The 17628-nt window shown below is 41.1% G+C and overlaps 1 protein-coding gene across 8 annotated transcripts in view; it reads right to left on the bottom strand.

The window, feature by feature from the left end:
* The window catches only part of SCEL (sciellin), a 126782-nt gene that overhangs the window by 85813 nt on the left and 23341 nt on the right, over positions 1–17628 (bottom strand). For 5 of the 8 annotated variants that reach the window (XM_069602354.1, XM_069602350.1, XM_069602348.1 and 2 more), the window contains exons 5-9: positions 12368–12436; positions 5991–6059; positions 5353–5391; positions 4010–4090; positions 901–966 (exon numbers count right to left, since the gene is read on the bottom strand). In XM_069602354.1, the coding sequence (XP_069458455.1) occupies positions 901–966; positions 4010–4090; positions 5353–5391; positions 5991–6059; positions 12368–12436 (324 nt within the window). The remainder of the gene's footprint in view (positions 1–900; positions 967–4009; positions 4091–5352; positions 5392–5990; positions 6060–12367; positions 12437–17628) is intronic. The other 3 variants (XM_069602351.1, XM_069602352.1, XM_069602353.1) reach the window with 1 other exon arrangement.

Raw genomic sequence — 17628 nt, 5'->3', positions numbered from 1 at the left:
ATGACTGTGCACCAGAGCCCACACTGGGGCCCCACCTAGTGATGGCCCCTGTTCTCTCCCCTGCCCCCATTATGGATCGAATGACGTCCTCTCCAAATTTGTTTGGAAATAGGGACATTAGTAGACACAAGTAGGTAAGGCAGGAGTCATGGACATAAGTAGCTGAGTTGAGGTGAGAGCATACCAGCATTGGACGAGCCCCATTCAATAGGACTGGTGTCCTTATAAGAGGGAGACATTTGGACACAGACAGGCACACAGGGTAAACACCACGTAAAGATGAAGGTGGAGATTGAAATGGTGCGACCCCATGGACTGTAGCCTGCCAGGCTCCTCTGTCCATGGAATTCTCCAGGCAAGAAGACTGGAGTGGGTAGCCATTCCCTTCTAAAGGGGACCTTCCTGACCAAGGGATCAAACCTGGGTCTCCTGCATTGAGGGGAGATTCTTTACCATCTGAGCCGCCAGGGAAGCCCTTATACAAACTAAGGAACACCAGAGATTGGTAGGAAAACACCGGAAGTCAGGAAAAAGGGTGGAATAGATCCCCTCTCAGAACCCTCAGAAGGAACCCCGTCAACACCTTGATCTTGGGCTTCCAGCCTCTGGAACTGTGAGACAATACATTTCTCTCACGCCACCCACCTTTATGGTACTTTGCTACAGCAACCCTTAGCAAGCTAAAAATACAGTCATTTACTTCTCAAAGCATGTCAGATTTCCTACCAGGCACAACTTGTACCCTGACCTCACTTTCACTGGGCACTATCTTATTCAGAGCTCAGAGTTCACAAAATTGCCTCTGCTTTATTCCAAAGCATCCACAATTACATGTTGTCAATATCTAACACATTCTTCCATCATGTTACATAGCAATTACCTCTGACATCTTTCTCTTACCTTCTGCTTGCTCCTGTGCTTGGGGTGGTGTTGTAACCTGGAGGGGGTGGTGGAAACCAGGACTGTCTGTTAAGAAATGACATCAGTTATAAATATTGTGCTCGAAAGACCTGACCCCACCCGCATGTCTTCCAGGAAAAGCTGAAAATAAATTGACAGGTAAAAAGGCAATGAGATGACTTTCGTACAAGGTCTTAGAGATAAAATGAAAACTATTTAGTTCCTGCCATAGGAAGTAACGGCCTATATTGCAGGCAATCTGCTCTCCCAAATAAATCCTTTTGCCCATTTCCTTTGACACTAAACAATGTAGACACTTCTTTAAAAAGAAATCTGCAGGAAATCTGGAAAATAATAATGTGAAATCTATATGGTAGGTTCATGGGTGCTCATTATCAACACACCTCTCTGTTTTTCTGCGTTTCTGAAACATTTCATAATAAAAATAACAACACTCTTATGTTCTACTCAAAATATGGTTTTAAAAAATCTGTATGACAGGAAATGGTGAAAGTAAGAATATTGAAAATATAAATGAATGCCACAGCAATGCCAAGCTCAATTTTATATAGATGCATATGAGCAACTAAGCACACACATTTATACATACATGTACATATATATACACACACATGTATATCCAATTAGAAAGATGCCTTCCCATTATTAAGACATCATTTTAGTTGGTAGAGATAGCTGAGGACTTTGTCAAAAAGACTAAGTTACAGATCAAAAATGATGTTCAGAGGAGAGCAAGATAGCTTGGAAAAGGAAGATGAAGGATAAGGACAGGAGAGTAGTTTAAATTCTCGAAGCTGGTCTATTCTCTGAGATTGCAGGACTGCGCTAAGATGGGATGGGAGTAAAGCAAAGCCAATTTCAGCTCAGTGCAACCCCCAAGAGCTTAGTCAAGGCACGTCACAAAAGAGAGTCATGCTTCTGGCTGCAATGTTCCTGAATGATGCCTAGCCTATCAGAGGAAAGATTCTCACCCTGGGTAGGAGATTGAACTAATGGACCTTAAATTTCCCTTTCGGTTTCTTCTAACAGACAAGACAGGATCAGGGGAAGTGTGAAATTTGGATCCAAGAGAAGGGTACTCTTATTTCCTGAGACTCTGTAGACACAATCAAAATTTCATCTGTGGAGAAAATAGAATCAGTCATTTCCCTGCAGGAGAACTGCAGGAGCAGCGTGGCAGTCAGCCAGCTCATCAGCAAGCACTGAACACCTGCCCTACACCAGGCATCGTCCTGTGCGTGCGTGCGAAGTCGCTTCAGTCGTTTCTGACTCTTTGCAACCACATAGACTGTAGTCCGCCAGACTCCTCTGTCCATGGGGATTGTCCCAGGCAAGAATACTGGAGTGGGTTGCCATGCCCTTCTCCAGGGGATCTTCCCGACCCAGAGAGGAGCCCATGTCTTTTACATCTCATGCATTGGCAGACAGGTTCTTTACCTCTAGCACCACCTGGGAAGCCCAAGCATGGTCAGAGGAGCAAGCAAAGAAAATAAGAAAATTTGAAAAGCACTGAGGTTCACGAATGCTTGTTTTCCATTCATGTCATGATTCACAGGCACTATGTTCTCTTCAACATGCAAAAATCACTTCCACCATCCCATTCTGTCACATGAAGAAGCTTCCACCGCTGAAGATCTGCCTCTTCCTCCATGCCTACTAGATAAAAGGAAGTTAGCACAAGCGAAATTGGAAGGCCGTGCAGGGGAAGTTGAAGGAAGAGGTAGTCAGCACGCAAACAGAGACCGACGCCTCCAGATAGGACCCTTGACCCTGAACGTGGAGGAAGCCTGATCTACAGAGCAGAGGCGGCCTCCAAGACGCAGACTGGTTTCTGGAGTCTAGTGACGCTTGGCTACACTGCAGACGTTGTGCAGGATAGTTCCTTGTAGTAGGACTCTTAACATGTGTTACCTGAAGTAGCTTTGCTATCTGAGCTCTAGCATCAAAACATTACCCAGCTATTCAAGACCCTAAGATAGCACATATGAAAATAAGAGCAGATTTGTGGTTATCAGAGGCAGGGGGACTGAGGGAGATTGGAGGACAGTGGCTAAAAGGTAAAAACTTACATTTTTTTGTCCTTTAGACCAACTTATTTTATAACCATTCGAAATATCATCCAACAAAAGACAAAGATGTTATAAGTTCTAGGGTTGTAATATATGACATGATGACTACAGTTACCATGATTGTATTATACACAGGAGTTCCTATGATGGTAAAGAGTCAGATGGTAAAGAGTCTGCCTGCAATGTGGGAGACCTGGGTTCAATCCCTGGGTCAGGAAGACTCCCTGGAGAAGGAAATGGCAACCCACTCCAGTATTCTTGCCTGGAAAATCCCATGGACAGAGGAGCCTGCCAGGTTACAGTCCATGGGGTTGCAAAGAGTCAGACACGAGTGAGCGACTTCACTTTCATATCATTTCATGATACATAGAAAAGTAGTTAAGAGAGTAGATCTTAAGAGTTCTCATCCAAAGGAGAAATGTTTCTATTGACATAATGGATGTTCTGTGAGATGATGAATGTCGTGCATGCTAAGTTGCTTCAATCGTGTCCAACTCTTGGTGACCCGATGGACTGCAGCCTGCCAGGCTCCTCTGCCCATGGGATTCTCCAGACAAGATACTGGAGTGGGTTGCCATGCCCTTCTTCAGGGGATCTTCCCCACCCAGGGATCGAACCCGTGTCTCTTATGTCTCCTGCATTGGCAGGAGGGCACTTTACCACTAGCGCCACCTGGGAAGATATGATGGATGTTAATTGAACATATTGGGTGATCACCTCCCCATATGTGTAAATCACACTATACACCTCAAGCTTACACAGCGATACATGTCAATTATTTCTCAATAAAATTGGAGGAAAAGATAGCATTTTTGAAAAGGAGATTGGGGAGGAAAGGACTGAAGTGTGAAGACAGTAGGCACCGGATCCCCGGGAAAGGGAGCAGGGAAGAAGGAGGAAGGGCGGAGAGCGAACTCTAGATGCGGCCCGGGGGCCTTGGATGATTCGGTGCAGACGTTAATAAAGATCAGTCTGTGAGAGAACAGCAGGAAGAGGGGCCCCCAACGAGCCCATCCTACCTCTTTTTCTTCACAGGAGTAGTAGTGGAGGTGGAAGCTGGGGTGTTGGTGGCGTTTGCACCGGACAAACCTCCGGGTTGCCTGTTTTGTCACAAGAACAAGCAGTGAGCACATTGCTGAAACTTCATTTTATCTCCCCTTTGAAAGGACTTACAATCTGCTCCTAATCCCACCACAAAATGTTTCACTTGAGGATGAAAGAACAACAACAGAAAAAGTTCTTCCTTAGTTTACCCATTATACAAATCACCTGGCTTTCATTCAGATAATTAAAACAGAAGGAATTGAATGGAAAAGTCATTCATTATATGACATTCTATGTCTGAAACCCAGACCAATCGATTTCGATGTGCTTTGATTCCACATCAAAGGATTCCAACAAATATTTTAAAATCCTGTCTATGCTGTGACTCACAGAATTATATTACAATTTTTTAATTAAATACATTAGCTTGTTTAAGAAAACATTTAAAAATCACACTGTTTTAAAGCTCTGTGTGTGTTAGTTGCTCAGTCGTGTCTGATTATGGAAGCCCGCTAAGCTTCTCTGTCCATGGAATCCTCCAAGCAAGACTACTGGAGTGGGTTGTCATTCCCTTCTCCAGGGGATCTTCCTGACCCAGGGATCGAACCCAGGTCTCCTGCATTGCAGGCAGGTTCTTTACTGTCTGAGCCACTAGGGAAGCCGAATCTTTGTTTAGCATTTGTTAATACATGCAGACCCTCAAAAAACTGAAGTGACTCAGGCCTGTCTCAACTATTGGAGGGCAGTCCAGGGTGAAAATTACTTTTTTTGAAAATACAAATTTAAAAATCAACCAAGTTTTCAAAAATATATCTACTTTGCTTGTTTATAACCACCATTAGTACATTCCAGGGAAAATGCATTTTGTCTATACAGATTGTTAGCAAAGCCATGATTTCAAGACTCAGCTGAGCTGTAGATGTGATGGGTGTTTTGGGAGGCAAGTGAAATGTACAAGAAGAGAGTTGCCATAGGACTAGGAAAAAATTTTAAAGTTCTATGGGCAAAAAACTAAAAAATCTAGACTTTTAAAAAGAAAAGAAATAAAGAATGACTTAAGCTTCAGTGTTTGATTAGAGCAGAGGTTGGCAAACTTCTTGTGTTAAAGTCCACATAGAAAGTACTTTAGGTTTTGCTGACCACTTCAGTATTTCTATCAATACTATTCAACCTGTCAAAGCTGGGGGTGGAGGGCGGGGCATGGCTGTGTTACAATGAGACTTTGGCCTGAAGACAATATACCTTGATTTTTTCTTGGACATATAGGAAGAAATACACTTTATTCTTAAAATGTAAGATCATTTAGAGAAGTACATACGTCTTTGTCACTTCTGGTGGTTGAAACGTGGACACATTTCTGGTAAGAAAATGAGAAGGCAAAGTTTGAGCAGCAGCAAAGAATAAATTCTTACATCAATTTGCAGTTGTCCATGAATTTAAAGTTATTACAATTAAAAGTTAATATTAGTTGTGAGAAAGAAAAAGAAAGTATCAGTAGTTGAATACATTTGAAAAGTTGATCTCATGGCTTTTCACCTTTTGTGTATTAGATTCCAGAAAAAGGTGTTTTTCTTTAGAAATTTCATCTTTTAAGCCCAGTGTTTTTCTTTGATGGGTTCAATAATTTTTGTACCATAGGAATGTAAACTTTACATTTACATGTATTTCGTAATACTTCCTGTTGCCCCAGGATAATTTAAACAGACACAGAAATGGGGTAGAATGATGGCCTGAAGCAATGAATTCTCTTCATTGTGAAGCCAGGAATAAGAGTTTATTTCTCTTTAACCATGAGCAGGAGCCAAGTTTTTATGCCAGAATTATTTCTGTTTAAAAAAATACAGGATAAGGGTTTACAGAAAGATAATAAGTAGGACTGAAGAACTGTATGCAAGTAAGTAATGCTTAGAAAAATATTGTACTTGAACCTTTCCCCAAGTTAGTAGATACTGGTACCTATTGGTTAGTCGGTTATCCAGGGTATTGGCCTTATATGTTTTAGCAGCATCATTTCTGTTTGAAATCCTTTATAAAGAAATAAGACAAAAGTCTGGATCAACATTTAGGTTTTTAAACTCCTCTTAGACCTCTTTCACCCTAGAATCACTTCACAACATAACGTTTCTCTAGTGAAAACAATTGCTTTTCAGGTATCACATTTTATAAAATTTTACAATAAAAAAAACTGTTATACTCACCACAAAATCTATTTATTAGGCCATTTTGATACAGTTTGTAACTTTTAAAGTTTATGCTTTTTAGCTAGACTTTCTGACTCATTAGCATTTAATTCATTAACTATTTCCTTTTTCATTGTTGTTTAATAATTTACCCAATGACAGTACTTTCTATGTCACTAAAAGGAATCAATGGAAGACTTAAGCAATTTAAAAAAATGTTCTATGGTATCAGTTCAGTTCAGTTCAGTCATTCAGTCGTGTCTGACTCTTTGCGACCGCGTGAATCACAGCACGCCAGGCCTCCCTGTCCATCACCAACTCTCAGAGTTCGCTATGGTATAGACAATGCTATATTTTTGTCAATCTCTTTGTTTTCCTTCTGGGCACACAGGAAGACTGCATATCCCAATCTTTAGTACACGTATATTGGGATCATGTGATTGAACTCTAAGAATATGGACAGAAATATTATTCATGACTCCCAAAACCATCACAAAACCTCTCGCATGATCCCCCATGCTCTTTCCTCCTCTTCTATTGCAGCTTTGGTGCTCATGGGTTGAAGATGGAAGAATTACAACATGGAAAGAACCTAGGTCTCTGAGTCATTTTATGGAGCAGAGATTTCCCCTAATTTTCTAGGATATCACTTTGAACTCTGCTGAGAGCAAGCAATAATCTTCTATTGGGCTAAACCATGGAGATTTGAGGCAGGGGAGAGAACTCGTCACAAGAATTGCTCTACCCTGGCAAATTTGTTTACATTGACTAACACATTGTGTTAATAGGTCCTGGGGACCATCAGAGGTTTAAAACACTCTAAACTCGGGTCTCCATAGGAGAGTAGGTCTGGGAAAGGTGTGTTTGTCTGTCTTTGGGGTCAGAAGACAAACTAGGAATCCTGTAGCCTGCATGCCAGTGGTGGGATCTCACAACTGCAAGCCCTAGAAAAGCACATCAGAAAGGAAAGCTCTTCCTGAGATGTGAGGCTGCCTTCTGGATTCTGCAGGTTTCCACAAAACTGCAGCCCCATAGACTGCAGCCCACCAGGCTCCTCTGTACATGGGATTCTCCAGGCAAGAATACTGGAGTGGGTTGTCATTCCCTTCCCCACGTTGCACAAAACTAGGATGGGGAAAAATTAGGTTCTGGAAAACAAAAGGTCAGCAAGATTCTTCTGCTGATCTCATATTATGGGTCTATTATTAATATAATTTTCTCTAAACTGTTATCTTTATCATTCATGTTATTTTTAAAAAATTAGCTATGGTAGTGAGCACATAGCATCTGTTTCTTTTTTAAAGATATTTATATATTTCTTTAGGCTGCATTGGGTCTGAGTTGCAGTACACAGGATCTTTCTTGTGTTAAGCGAGATTTTTCCTTGCAGTGGGTGGGCTTAGTAGTTTCCGTGAGCAGACTTGGCTGCGACCCCACATATGGGACCTTAGGTCCCTGATCACAAATCAAACCCGCAGACTGCAAGGTGGATTCTTAAGCACTGGACCACCAGGGAAGTCCCACCATCCACTTTACTACAGGGCTTTATATAAACTGTTCCTGGGAAGATGGACGATAACCTCGCCTTGCTCTAAAAGAAGCTCATGATGGAAACATATGGCTTATTTTTCCCAGCTTTAAAATAATTTCAATTCCTAGATGTCATTGTGACATGTGTAATTAAAACATTTGATAAATAATTCTAATACATGAAATTCCCCAAGTCAACCCCACACAGTTCCTGTTTATGGTGCATAATGACGATACCTTGAACGCAAACTGGTAACTCTTGCATGCAAAAAGGGAGGGATACTGAATCATCCAGAGCTCCATATTCTCAACTGACTGTTCACAATCCAGGTATTAACTTGTACAGAATGAATCCACATTTAAAACTCATGATGTGGAAGAGGAAATGGCAACCCACTCCAGCATTCTTGTCTGGGAAATCCCATGGACAGAGGAGCCTGGCGGGCTACAGTCCATGGGATTACAAAGAGTCGGACACAACTTAGCAACTAAACCACCACCATCCTCAAGGTATTAATCACTTTTACATTCACTTGTTCGTTTAAAAATCCTCTAGTAGATAACAAAGTTCATCTTCCTAATGACTTGTAGGGTTTCTACAGTGATTAACAAGGTTTGAAATTAGTGTGTGTGGGGGCAATGGAATAAAACAGAATCGCTTGTTATGCTTCCTGAAGGATTGAGTGTCTGTTATATAAGAAAATATTATATGATGGTGATAATGATCTTAATTGAAATTTTTTTTAGAGATGTCATATGTAAGGGGTCTAATGCTCAGAATACCACCATCGAAATTGAAGCTCATAGAGAATGTAAAAATAGAAAGCAAATAGGTTTGAGAATATTCTGGCATAAATTATTTTTAGTTAATGAGGAATGTAAACCTTCAGTGTATCTCTTAGACACTTTAGTGCTGCTGCTCACAGAAGGTGCTGGCACTTACGTTTGATGTGCTGTCCCTCTGGTTCTAGATATCCTTTGTTAAAAGCAGGAAATAAGATGGAAAAATGTATCTGGATGGAAATGTCACTCTGTTGATTTGTAAATTATGAATGTATACTTAAAAAAAATAATTTAAAGGTGTAAACAAATGATTAGTATTTAACTTGATATAGCAGTGAAAAAAGCAAAATAATAATAATAATAATGTGAGCCATCCTGTATTTTGGCTGTTGCTTTAATAAAGGATTTGCACAGACATGCAAAAAAAAAAAAAAAAAAAAACTCATGAAGATCACTCAGGTGCTCATTAGACCAAAGACTACAAGTATATTCTCTGCACTAATTGCTACTGAGCCTCTGATATGTTTATATTTAAAGGGCTCTGCAGTAAATCATGGTGAATATCATAAACATGATGTCATGTAATCCTAAATCGTAAAACTTAAATGTTCCTTGCAAACTACTCAGACTTTAGAGCCATCTATAAGATCTTCATAGAAGATAAAAATAATCCTGGGAAATTGCTACTCTGGTACCCTGAAAATAACAATCTGTCTAAAGAAAACAGAACCTTAATTTCAAACATCTTCAAGGTTTAAATAAAGGAGGATTGTGATGTTAAAATTAAATGAAATTAATCAAAATTCTACAGTGTTGGTCTTTGTGGGCAATATAGCATGGAATAATCAAAATAGCTACCTTACTACTCTGCAATCTTCTCTGCTCTTCAGAACATCACTACAAGGTAGATGTAATTATTTTCATTTTATAGATGAAGAAATAGAGTCTCAAAAAATGTGAGTAGCTTTCTCTTGGCCATACAACCAGGAAGCAATCTGTCTCCAAAGTCTTTCCAGTAGGGCCCACTGTCATACACCTGGTTCTGTAGTCTAATTGTTGCAACATTGATGAGCAACATGTCTTTCTTCAGTTATTATTTTTCACCTCCACTATCTCTTTCACAACACTAGGGGGATAAGTCTATAAATAACATATAAATAATTGTGTATAATGTAGATAATAATTTATATAAATATAAATAATATAAATCATAATGGACAGAACCATCATCCCAATGCGTTCATCAATTTCTCATTTCTTAGGGAGATTAACTTGGTAGTTCCCTTAGAAATGAAGTTTCTATCAACTTGTGATATGAGATAGATTGTTTTAATAGGAGTCAGTCTTGGAGACAGGAAATACTTAAACAGAATCAGCAACATGATCAAAAGAACCAAAGGAAAAGTTACACTTCCACAACAGAACACTAGAGGTCTCCCTAACTGCGGTTTTTCAAAATTAGATATGAAACAATCTTCAGGATTTGAGCCATATTAAATGCTACGGTATACTATTGATTACCTATGTTTCTTTAGAACACTTCACAATTTTACCAACAGATTTATATTTTAAAAGGGAACTCTTTAAAGGTAACTCAGTACTTTTCTCATATTTATTTATTACACACAATAGTACTAAAATGGCACACACGTGCACGCTCCTAACATATTTGACCATCTTCCTCCTAACATTACTTCTCGTCTTACACTTGGAGTGCCCGGCATGATGGGGTCTGACTCCTGCTACCAGGGCTTGCCTTTCTTGACCTCTCTGTTCTCTCCCTCACACCTGTGCCCACACTTAGAGGGATGAATGTAGTTCACTGTTGGGGGTGAGCTGGGGATAGGACTGCCTGGGGAAGCTCATCTTCCAAATATGCACTGCTAATCCTCTGTGTAGATAAAGCAAGAAATCTCTGGCTTCATTTTCTAATTTTTAAAATGAAGGGTTTGGGCTGGTGTGGTGGTTTGGAATTTTGGCTGCTCATCAGAATCATGTCATAAATTTTAAAAGATGCCCAAGGCCCCCTCAGACTAATTAGATTAGGATTTACGGAATAAGAGCTGTTGGAACCAAATTATCAGTGCAGTCGAAAAGCTCTCTAGGTGATTTGGGCTTCCCTGGTGGCTCAGATGGTAAAGAATCTGCCTGCATTGCTGGAGACCTGGGTTCAGTTCCTGGGTTGGAAAGATACCGTGGAGAAAGGAATGGCTACCTACTCCAATATTCTTGCCTAGAGAACCCCATGGACAGAGGAGCCTGGTAGTAAAGAGACAAGACTGAGAAACTGACATCTTCACTTTCTAGGTGATTCTAATCTGCTGCTGAGGTTGAGAATGACTAACTGGCTTGACTGTGAGGTCTGGTCTAGTTCACTGCTGATGTTCTAAGGTTCCATCTTGACTGGCCTGATATAAACACTCAGACACAAACATTCAGCCTGTAAAGGCTTAGGTCTCCCGTATTTACCTTTCTTGAGATAAATTACCTCACTTGTAAATTCATCCCTAAGGGTTTCCTGCTTCAATTAACAGAGTTCTAGGACAGCCCGCAAGGCCAGGATGAACAGACAGAAGCACTGTGACTCCCCTCTAACTCAGGGCTGTGGAGATGCGATCCTGGGTAGACACTTTCACAAACTTAATTCTTGTCAAGGTTGTTAATTACAAGAGAGATGTCACCCCCTTAGTTTGCTATTAGGGAGATCGACTTAAAAGCCTATAAAGAGTGCAGAAGTGCATGCATTTGCTGTTTTAACTGACGTTGGCCTGGTCTGAACATGGAATCTATTAGATGCCATCAGTTTCAGTGTATGTGCTGCAAGGGCAGCAGGTTGCACGTTTGTTTCCAAAGACAGCACATCTTTAGCTTATGGGGTGTGGCTTCAACTCTTGATGGCCTCGGGCATTCACCGTGTCTAGACTCCGAATGAAGATATGAACTTTGTTCTTTATGCTTAATAAACACTTCTGTACTCAGCTGCTAAGTTGTGTCTGACTCCATGCGACCCCATAGACTGTAGCCCACCAGTCTCACGTCCCTGGAATTCTCTAGGCAAGAATGCTGGCGTGGGTTGCCATGACCTCCTGCAGGTGATCTTCCCCACCCGGGCATTGCACCCAAGTCTCCTGCGTCTCCTATATTGGCAGGCAGATTCTTTACCACTGAGCCACCTGGGAAGCACCTCTACCAGATATAAAATTTAAACGTGGCTTGTAGCATTTACGCTTCAACCTGAATAGATATTCCTTGGTTTTCTGTTTATGAGCCCTTCCTTTCCTTCCATCTAGGAGTGAGCCAACAACAGGCACAACACAATGACTCATGTATAGCCATGTGGTGACTCTATGGCCGAAAGAGCAGTTTTACTTTCTAGAGTAAAGAGCCAATGTCTTTATCCTAGAGTGAATCAAATTACTGTGTTATTAAAATATATAGTCTCTCCATAAGACAGTTAAAATGAAAACTGCTGTTTCTCTGCCTCCGGAATGGAAAAACAGAAGTTAGAACAAGAATTGGTGACTCGTACACAAAAAAAAACTATATTCTCCTTTTAAAATTAAGCAGATAACACGCAGCGCCCATCCCATCTATACTCAAACCAGCTCCTTTAGAATTTTTCCTTTTGATGTACTATTAGCAAGATTTTAGGAAAATAGCATAGCAAGTCAACATTTTGTGAGTTTTGAAGAAGATAATTCCATCTTTATAGCCCTCTGTTCCTGGGGATAAAATATAGTTTGAAGCTCACTTTGGTAAACATTTAGCTGCCTCATGCCTTATAAGAAATGGGATTTAACATATCTTATACATTCCACTTGCTGGTTCAAAACACCTTACCTGTCCAAAGTGTCATCAGATCTGTACCGACTGATTGTGGCCTTTGGCTCTTCCCTCTCATTTGTTTTCCTGTAGCAAAAAATAATTATAGGAAGATCAAATAAATTATAAAAAGTAGTTTATACAACTTCCACAGATTTAGTAAAGTCTTGGCCTATTGGGGTAGGAGATATATATGTTACCAAGAAAAGACATATTTGGAGTACCAAAATTGTCCCAGGCTTTGACCTGACTAGGATAAACTAGCAAACCCAATTCCCCATGCTAATAAAAGAATTCTTCTTTAGGTCCAATTAATCTAATTACAATGTAACATATTCAAATTGAGGATAAGGATATGTGAAACAAGCAACACAACATGCAAAAGCATTAATTACTAATATGTACCGCTTTCAGTGTTGTTGTTGATTTTTATGCGATAGGAACTCAGTCCCTTATCATCAGCTCTGTTGTGTTTACAGTTTCATCAGAGCCTTATGCCAGCACAATGGCTACATACAAATCAGTCTATTAGGAGTTCAGCACCGTGGACAGGGTTGAAAGTAGAGGCCTTGCTGGAAGAAAGAGGGAGCAAGAGAGAAGAAGAGAGAGAAACAGGAAACAGGAAGAAAATGAACAGAGGAAAGTGGTAGAAGAGAGAAAGGATGGATGGGAAGAAGAGAAGAGAGGGGAGCCTGGGAGAAGTAGGGGAGGAGAGACAGTGGCAGAGAGCTGAGACAGATAATTTGAAAAAGAGGGAGCAGAGAGAAGACAAGAAAGTTAGAGAAGGAACCATGATCATCAAAGCACTGGGGATAGCTTGATCAGACTGATCATTCAGCAAGAAGAGCCTATTCAATGTCTTAACCCTGTGATACAGGGAAAGTAAGCTCTTTGGAGAATTCTACCATGATTGACTGTATTTGCATTTCAAAGCATCATTTGAAGCTAACAGATCAAAGGTACTGAATCAGAAAATGTACCAAAACAGTATACTATTTAAGATGCAATTTTTAACTTGATGTAGTGTATCTTTATTAAGCAAATATTTGCAGGTATAAACCATATACTGTATTGATGACAGTATATCATCAGCAGTATATCATCAGCTGAGGAATGAGTTACGAATTAACTATAGACCCTGCACACACAGAGCTAGAGGGAGAAGTAAGACATGTATGTCCAAGCATAGAAAGCGGTCAGTATCAGAAAAGAGGTTCAGGTCAAGTACAAGGAAGTTTGAAGCTGGGAAAGCTTGTTTGGAGACGTGGGGATCAGAGAAGTCTTCCTGGATGAGATACAAGTTGAGCTGGGACTTGAAGGATAAACCGACATGAATGAACAGAGATAGAAGGAATAGTGTTTGTTAAGGAAAGAATAATGTTTATAAAAAAATAACTAATGCAATCTCTTGTGTTTTTAAGGAAACTCAGAGTGAGGTTATGGTGAGACTCATTAGCAGGTATAATGCATGGGTGCAGATGGAACTGACCCCCATCCAGGAAATAGCTCCTCATAGACGCCATTGCTTTGTCTCATTAGCTGCTTCATTCTTTCAGGTACTTATCACCACAGAACATAGCATACTGTGTTCATTTACATTCAATCTCTCCCTCCTCTACCTTTAACCAGAAAGCTTCCCTGATAGCTCAGTCGGTAAAGAATCTGCCTGCAATGCAGGAGACCCTGGTTCGATTCCTGGGTCAGGAAGATCCACTGGAGAAGGGATAGGCTACCCACTCCAGTATTCTTGGATTTCTCTGGTAGCTCAGCTTGTAAAGAATCCACCTGCAATCCGGGAGACCTGGGTTCGATCCCTGGGTTTGGAAGACCCCCTGGAGAATGGAAAGGCTACCCACTCCAGTATTCTGGTCTGGAGAATTCCAGGGACTGTATAGTCCATGGGGTCACAAAGAGTTGGACATGACTGAGTGACTTTCACTTGAATCACCTAAAGTTTTATGGAAGCAAGGGTGTCGTTTTGTTCCCAGACTGCAAAACATTGTCTTGCTCCGAAGGGCATCTCCACTGGTACTCTTTGTTGTGCTTTCTGCCTCCTTTGACATGTGTTAATGATCTTGCAGAGAAAGGACATAGTAAAATGTCCTGTTGTTTATGCATCCTATGAAGCTTGTCTTCTAGCATGACAAGACAATTATTTATTTTCCTTTATTTTCAGTCTCTGCTCACGTGGAACGCTTGGGCATGTTATCACTTCTGCTGGAAGTGCCTCTTTCCTGGCCCCTTGCTCACCAGCTACCCTTTCCTACTTGGAAACAGCTTCCATCCTTCAAGCAGCAACACCAATGAGCACTTCCTCAGGGCGGGCTTCCACTCTTACAGTCAGAGTTACCCTCTGCTTCTTCCCATAGCATGACCCACACTTCTACAAGCACTTTGCATGGTAAATCTGAGTATTTGTGTCTATGGATCCACCTTTTTCCATGAAATGTGAGAGCACCTTAAGATCACAGCTGGCATCTAATGAATCTTTGTATTCCCAGCACCTGGCACAGTGTCAGCACACAGTAGGTGCTCCAAAATGGTGTTGGGTGAACACCAAAGTGGACACAGCCTCTGCAGAAGGATGGAAAAGTATCACACGGATGTCTGTTTGTGCAAATGCAAGGAGAAAAGTAACCTACACTACCTTTTATAAAGATATCATTTGAGATACTCGCCAAGGAGTCCAGGGGGAAATGTCTCAGGCGTATAGATTTTTATTTGTGAAGATAAAACAGCTCAATGTGCTGCTTTAGCCAGAATGCTGTCCAGCAACATGAAGGGTTCAGGTAACTGATATAATTTTAAATATATAAAATTACCATAGAAGGCATTACAATTACATTATCTTGAAACATGGCTTCCCTGGTAGCTCAGATGGTAAAAAATCCACCTGTAATGTGGGAGACCTGGGTTTGATCCCTGGGTTGGGAAGATCCCCTGGAGGAGGGCATGGCAACCCACTCCAGTATTCTTGCCTGGAGAATCCCATGGACCGAGGAGCCTGGTGGGCTACCGTCCATGGTCACAAAGAGTCAGACATGACTGAGCAACTAAGCACACACACATATCTTGAAACATTAAGAACACGAATCTTAGTTTTCCTGGTCATGCTTCACAACAACTATGTTCTTTAATAGTTCCAGACAAAGGCAAATACAATGGAGGGTGTGTTTTCCACTGGTGCCTGGATTCAAGTTATCAGGTTCCCCTTGTTTGGTAAGAGAGGGCCAACAGAGAACAAGAACATAAGCTTCAAAACCATGAAGACCCAGGACAAGCCACAGGACAGTCAGCTAAATCACAGAACAGTCAAACAGAAGAACTAAGGCTGGGAACCCAAAAACCAATGGGATACGTCATGTAGAGGGGGGTGAACCCAGGACCCTTCAGTTCAGTTCAGCTCAGTCACTCAGTCGTGTCCGACTCTTTGCGACCCCATGAATTGCAGCATGCCAGGCCTCCCTGTCCATCACCAACTCCCGGATTCCACTCAAACTCACATCCATGGAGTCGGTGATGCCATCTAACCATCTCATCCTCTGTCATCCCCTTCTCCTCCTGCCCCCAAATCCCTCCCAGCATCAGGGTCTTTTCCAATGAGTCAACTTTTCGCATGAGGTGGCCAAAGTATTGAAGTTTCAGCTTCAGCATCAGTCCTTCCAATGAACACCCAGGACTGATCTCCTTTAAGATGGACTGGTTGGATCTCCTTGCAGTCCAAGGGACTCTCAAGAGTCTTCTCCAATACCACAGTTCAAAAGCATCAATTCTTCGGTGCTCAGCCTTCTTCACAGTCCAACTTTCACATCCATACATGACCACTGGAAAAACCATAGCCTTGACTAGATGGACGTTTGTTGGCAAAATAATGTCTCTGCTTTTTAATATGTTATCTAGGTTGGTCATAACTTTCCTTCCAAGGAGTAAGCATCTTAATTTCATGGCTGCAATCACCATTTGCAGTGATTTTGGAGCCCCCCAAAATAAAGTCTGACACTGTTTCCACTGTTTCCCCATCTATTTGCCATGAAGTGATGGGACCAGATGCCATGATCTTTGTTTTCTGAATGTTGAGCTTTAAGCCAACCTTTTCACTCTCCTCTTTCACTTTCATCAAGGGGCTTTTTAGTTCCTTAGAACACGTCAAAATTCTGAACACTTTTTGAATGGTTTAGAAAAATTCACATATAAAAACTCCAAAATAGATATATTCAAAGTGTCCACTTAACTTTTTTTAAATTTTTATTTGGGTATAGTTACTTCAGGGCTTCCCAGGTGGTTCAGTAGTAAAGAATCCACTTGCCAATGTAGGTGACATGGGTTTGGTCCCTGGGGGTCAGGAAGATCCGCTGAAGAATGAAATAGCAACTCAGTCCAGAGAATCTCATGGACAGAAGAGCCTGGTGGACTACAGTCGATGGGGGTCACAAAAGAGTTGTGTCCAACTTAGCAACTAAACAACAACTGTTACTTTACAATGTCTGCTTATCTCTTTAGAACCCCACCATGAAAAACAATCATAGTCCTTCACTAAGTATGTCTTGGTGGTAGACGCTGCCCATGGAACTGGATAAAACTTTAGTCTGAGAAATAACTAGGTTCTTCTGCTGGGTGTGGCTGTTTGTTTGTGTGTTAGTGTCAATGTGCTTTAGTAAGAATATTGTCTATTCATTTTATCAATCTTAGAATATTTACATCATTGTGACTATGAGTTTTGCTTAAATTTTCCTACTAATTTGATTTGTCTGGCCACTGGCCACTGAGTATCATTTAGCGATTTTCCACATGCCTAGGAGTTTCTGAAAAGAAATGTTGTTTTCAGTCGCTAAATCGTGTCCAATTCTTTGAGACCCTATAGACTGCAACACACTGGGCTTCTCTGTCCTTCACTATCTCCTGGAGTTTGCTCAAACTTATGTCCATTGAGTCGGTGATGCCATCCAACCAACTCATCCTCTATTGCCTCCTTCTCTTCCTGCCCTCAATCTTTCCCAGCATCAGGTATTTTTTCCCTTGAGTCAGTTCTTCGTATCAGGTGGCCAAAGTATTGGAGTTTCAGCTTCAGCATCAGTCCTTCCAATGAATATTCAGGGTTGATTTCCTTTAGGATTGACTGGATTGGTCTCCTTGCTGTCAAGGGATTCTCAAGGGTCTTCTCCAACACCACAATTCAAAAGCATCGATTCTTCGGTGCTCAGCCTTCTTTATGGTCCAACTCTCAAATCCATGCATGACTACTGGAAAATTACAGCTTTTCCTCTATGGACCTAGTTGGC

The sequence above is a fragment of the Ovis canadensis genome, chromosome 10 (assembly GCF_042477335.2).
Source record: "Ovis canadensis isolate MfBH-ARS-UI-01 breed Bighorn chromosome 10, ARS-UI_OviCan_v2, whole genome shotgun sequence".
NCBI lineage: Eukaryota > Metazoa > Chordata > Mammalia > Artiodactyla > Bovidae > Ovis > Ovis canadensis.
Note: the sequence above shows the minus strand (reverse complement) of the source record. Positions and strands in the feature narration are given on the sequence as shown.